The sequence below is a fragment of the Anarrhichthys ocellatus genome, unplaced genomic scaffold (genome assembly GCF_004355925.1).
Source record: "Anarrhichthys ocellatus isolate YVR2014 unplaced genomic scaffold, GSC_Weel_1.0 scaffold4012, whole genome shotgun sequence".
Taxonomy (NCBI): Eukaryota; Metazoa; Chordata; class Actinopteri; order Perciformes; family Anarhichadidae; genus Anarrhichthys; species Anarrhichthys ocellatus.
This window is the reverse complement of record NW_022283986.1, coordinates 1-4,862: the sequence shown is the minus strand read 5'-3', so window position 1 is coordinate 4,862 and position 4,862 is coordinate 1. Positions and strand designations below refer to the sequence as shown.

At 50.8% G+C, this 4,862-nt stretch overlaps 1 protein-coding gene across 1 annotated transcript; it reads left to right on the top strand.

The window, feature by feature from the left end:
- Positions 1-143: 143 nt before the first annotated feature.
- LOC116379266 (bromodomain adjacent to zinc finger domain protein 1A-like) lies at positions 144-4,856 on the top strand (the record flags this gene model as incomplete). Its single annotated transcript, XM_031841206.1, has 11 exons — positions 144-436; positions 568-663; positions 811-949; positions 1,891-2,022; positions 2,124-2,444; positions 2,521-2,686; positions 3,258-3,362; positions 3,440-3,510; positions 4,087-4,187; positions 4,281-4,507; positions 4,600-4,856. Coding segments are annotated over exons 1-11 (1,858 nt in total), but the record flags the coding sequence as incomplete, so codon positions are not given.
- Between the last annotated feature and the right edge of the window lie 6 nt (positions 4,857-4,862).

Here is a 4,862-nt window from a genome sequence, read left to right as displayed (position 1 = left end):
TGTATGTATATATGTGTGTGTATGTATATATGTGTGTGTATGTATATATGTATGTGTATATGTATGTATATATAGATGTATATGTATGTATATATGTATGTGTATATATAGATGTATGTATATATGTATGTATATATAGATGTATATGTATATTTAGTATCTACTGTATATGGATATGTAGTATTAGTATACGATGTGTCTACAGGCGAGCTCGTCGTTCATCAAAGCGGCGGCCGAGGAGAAGCTGAAGCTGCTGCAGCAGAAGGAGGACATGACAGCAGGACGCATGAAGAAGGAAAAGGAGGACATGCAGGAGGCCAAGAGGAGGGAGAAGGAGGACAGGGAGAGGATAAAGGAGGAGCAGAGGAGGAGGTTTGAGGAGGAGAAACAGAAGAGGAGGGAGGAGAAGGAGCTCAGGAAGCTGGAGAAGGACAGGGTGAGTTTTAGACTTATAATAAAGATTATTATATTTATTATATCTATAATTATTGTTAAAGATGATGATTATAATTATTTTATAAATATTATTAATAATATAATTATTATAAATTTCGTGGTGATTTTCAGGAACGAGAGAAGCTGAAGGAGGAGAAGAAGAAATACGCTGAGAGACTGAAGCTGTGGAACAAACCTCGAGAAGACATGGAGTGTGAAGACCTGAAGGTCAGTGAATGCGCCACTGTGGTGGTGCGTTCACTGACCTTCTGCTATACTGTGGTATAGCTGTCTGCCTGCTCTGTGGAGAGACAGGCTACTCATCCATTGTGTGTGTGTGTGTGTGTGTGTGTGTGTGTTTGCTGGTTCCACCAGGATCTGCCCAGTCCGGTTCCAGTGAGGACCCGTCTTCCGGCCCAGCTCTTTGGTGAAGCTCTGATGGTTCTGGAGTTCCTGAGGGCCTTTGGAGAGATCTTTCACCTGAAGGACGAGTTCCCCGATGGACTCTCTCTGGGTTAGAACTCCTCACACCTAGACCAGGACCCTGTGGGTCCTTACAGGGTCCACTGGGTTAGAACTCCCCACACCTAGACCAGGACCCTGTGGGTCCTTACAGGGTCCACTAGGTTAGAACTCCCCACACCTAGACCAGGACCCTGTGGGTCTGTACAGGGTCCACTCGGGTCCTGTGTTGGTGTTTTTAACTGGAACCCAACACATGTTCTGTATAAGTTCATTCACCATGGTTGGAGATTAATGTGGATTTCTAGGTTCTAACAGATGTGCGTCCCGTCCGGTCTGTCTGATGGTCCGTCGCGTCCTGTCTGTCTGACAGTCCATCCCATCCTGTCTGTCTGACGGTCCGTCGCATCCGGTCTGTCTGACGGTCCGTCGCATCCGGTCTGTTTGACGGTCCGTCGCGTCCGGTGTGTTTGACGGTCCTTCCCGTCTGTCTGGCGGTCTGTGTGACGGTCCTTCCCGTCTGGTCTGTCTGACGGTCCTTCCCGTCTGTCTGGCGGTCTGTCTGACGGTCCTTCCCGTCTGTCTGACGGTCCTTCCCGTCCTGTCTGTCTGACGGTCCTTCCCGTCCTGTCTGTCTGACGGTCCGTCGCGTCCTGTCTGTCTGACGGTCCGTCCTGTCTGTCTGACGGTCCGTCCTGTCTGTCTGACGGTCCTTCCCGTCGCGTCTGTCTGACGGTCCTTCCCGTCCTGTCTGTCTGACGGTCTGTCGCGTCCTGTCTGTCTGACGGTCCGTCCGGTCTGTCTGTCTGACGGTCCGTCCGGTCTGTCTGTCTGACGGTCCGTCGCGTCCTGTCTGTCTGACGGTCTGTCGCGTCCTGTCTGTCTGACGGTCCGTCCGGTCTGTCTGTCTGACGGTCCGTCCGGTCTGTCTGTCTGACGGTCCGTCGCGTCCTGTCTGTCTGACGGCGTGTTGTCCTGTCTGTCTCTCCACAGAGGTTCTGGAGGAGGCTCTGGTGGGTTCTGATCCTGAGGGTCCTCTCTGTGAGTTGCTGTTCTTCTTTCTGTCGGCCATCTTTCAGGCTCTGGACGAAGAGCAGGAGGACATAGCTAAAGAGCAGGCTGAAGGTCTGATTCATACACATTCTAGTGTGCGCGCTCATTCTAGTGTGCGCGCTTATTCTAGTGTGTACAACATGTGTGAACTTCATGCTGTTGTCTATGTGCAGACCTGTCGGAGGCTCTGGACGATGACTGTGATGCGACCCAGTCTGCGCTCAGTGCCGTTGCCTCATTGGCTGCCTCGTGGTCTCAGCTGCACCAGGGCTGTGGTCTGAAGCAGTTAGACCTGGACAGCTGCACCCTCTCAGAGATCCTCCGGCTGCACATCTTGGCGTCCGGCGCCGACTGTTATCACGGCAATGCCAAGTTCCGCTACCAGAAGCAGGGCGGGTTCACACCGATGGACGACCCGTGTGTCGAGCTGCAATTGGCCGAGCCGGCGCTGCTGAAGAGACTGACAAGCACCTCTGTGTACGACCTCACGCCAGGTTAGTTATTGATTTGTTATTGATTTGTTATTGGCGAGTTATTGGCGAGTTATTGGCGTGTTATTGACGTGTTTAGAGGAGAAGCTGAGGATCCTACAGGCTCTGGTGGGGAAGCTGCTGACGTTGGCCTCCAGCAGAGACCTGATAGAAGACTGTGTGGAGGATCAGAGATCAGCGAGACAGGAACTGAGAGAAATCAGAGCTGAACAACACCGCAGAGAAAGAGAGGAGGCAGCACACAGGTACACTATGTATATACACACACAGGTACACTATGTATACAGGTATGTACACACACGGGTACACTATGCACACAGGTATATACACACACAGATACACTATGCACACAGGTATATGTACACACAGGTATACTATGTACACACAGGTACACACACAGATACACTATGTACACAGGTGTATATATACACACAGGTACACTATGTACACAGGTATACTATGTACACACAGGTATATACACACACAGGTACACTATGCACACAGCTATATACACACAGGTACACTATGTACACACAGGTATATACACACAGGTACACTATGTACACACAGGTACACTATGTACACACACAGGTATACTATGCACACAGGTACACTATGTACACACACAGGTATACTATGTACACACAGGTACACACACAGGTATACTATGTACACACACAGGTACACTATGCACATAGGTATATACACACACAGATACACTATGCACACAGGTATATACACACACAGATACACTATGTACATAGGTTTGAACACAACAATGAATTAAAAACATTCTAATTGTCTTCTCCTCTTCAGAGTCCGTCTCCGTAAAGAGGAGAAGCTGAGGGAGCAGGAGATGAGGCTGAAGGAGAAGGAGAGACTGAGGGAGCAGGAAGTGAAGGGAGGACTCAACACCAACGGGTACGACTCATCATGTGTCTCCTTGATTCCGTCATCAGTCACTAGAAAAGTTGTGAACATGTTGTCTGTGTCTGCAGTGAGACTCCTGTAGACCTCACTGAGGAAGACGAGGAGCAAAACTCTTCACACAACAAGAAGAAGATGGAGGGTAAAAAATACGCATCTGAGTCATGCGTGTCTCCTTTCTGCTGAGTCATGCGCGTCTCCTGTCTGCTGAGTCATGCGCGTCTCCTGTCTGCTGAGTCATGCGTGTCTCCTGTCTGCTGAGTCATGCGTGTCGCCTTTCTGCTGAGTCATGCGTGTCCTTTCTGCTGCGTCATGCGTGTCGCCTCCTCCTTTCTGCTGCGTCATGCGTGTCGCCTCCTCCTTTCTGCTGCGTCATGCGTGTCGCCTCCTCCTTTCTCTGCTGCGTCATGCGTGTCACCTCCTCCTTTCTCTGCTGAGTCATGCGTGTCGCCTCCTTTCTCTGCTGAGTCGTGATTGTCTCTTCCTCCTTTCTCTGCTGAGTCGTGATTGTTTCTGCTGAGTCGTAATTGTCTCTTCCTCCTTTTTGCTGAGTCGTGATTGTTTCTGCTGAGTCGTAATTGTCTCCTCCTCCTTTCTGCTGAGTCGTAATTGTCTCCTCCTCCTTTCTGCTGAGTCGTGATTGTCTCTTCCTCCTTTCTGCTGAGTCATGAGTGTCTCATCCTTTCTGCTGAGTCATGAGTATCTCCTGTCCCTCCAGCTAAAGTCAACCATAGAGACAACCCTAGGACCTCTGACCCTAAACCCCCATCGTGCCATCCCGGCGTCCTGAGTGCAGAGGAGCAGGAGGAGCAGGAGAAGGTCAGGAACATGATGGTTTTTTTTATGTATAAATGAGGACTGTTAACTCCGTAGACTCGGAGTGATCGTAGTGTCTCCTTCTTCGTGCCGCAGGTTCAAGAGCTGCAGGAGCGGATCCAGAAGGCGGCGGCCTGCACCTGCCTGCTGCCGCTGGGCCGAGACCGTCTGTACCGCCGCTACTGGCTCCTCCCCTCAGCCTCCACCCTGTTCGTAGAGGACGACTGCTTCGGCCTGACGGAGGACATGCTGCGTCCACGGCCCACAGCTGCACAGGATGCCACGGACAAGGAGGAGGTCAAGGAAGAGCCCGCTGAGGGGAGGTTGGTTATTTTGGTCCTGTTTGTTTTTAATTTTAGGAGTACAGGTGTTCAGACGTTTCTAATTATGACAAAAAACACATTCTCCTGGACAGTGCTGGCTCAAGCCCTGCCCCCCTCCACACCTGTGGGCCGCCAGTGAAACGTCTCAACCAATGGTTCTTCTACACCTCAGTGGAGGAGGTGGATCAGCTGATCGAGTCTCTGAACCCCCGAGGTCACAGAGAGAGCGGCCTGAAGGAGGCGCTACTGCAGGAGAGAGACAGACTGACACACCTGCTGCAGAACTGTGACAGGAACAAGTACAGTTACACAGGTACGTGTACACAGGTAGACGGGGACATACACACAGGTACGT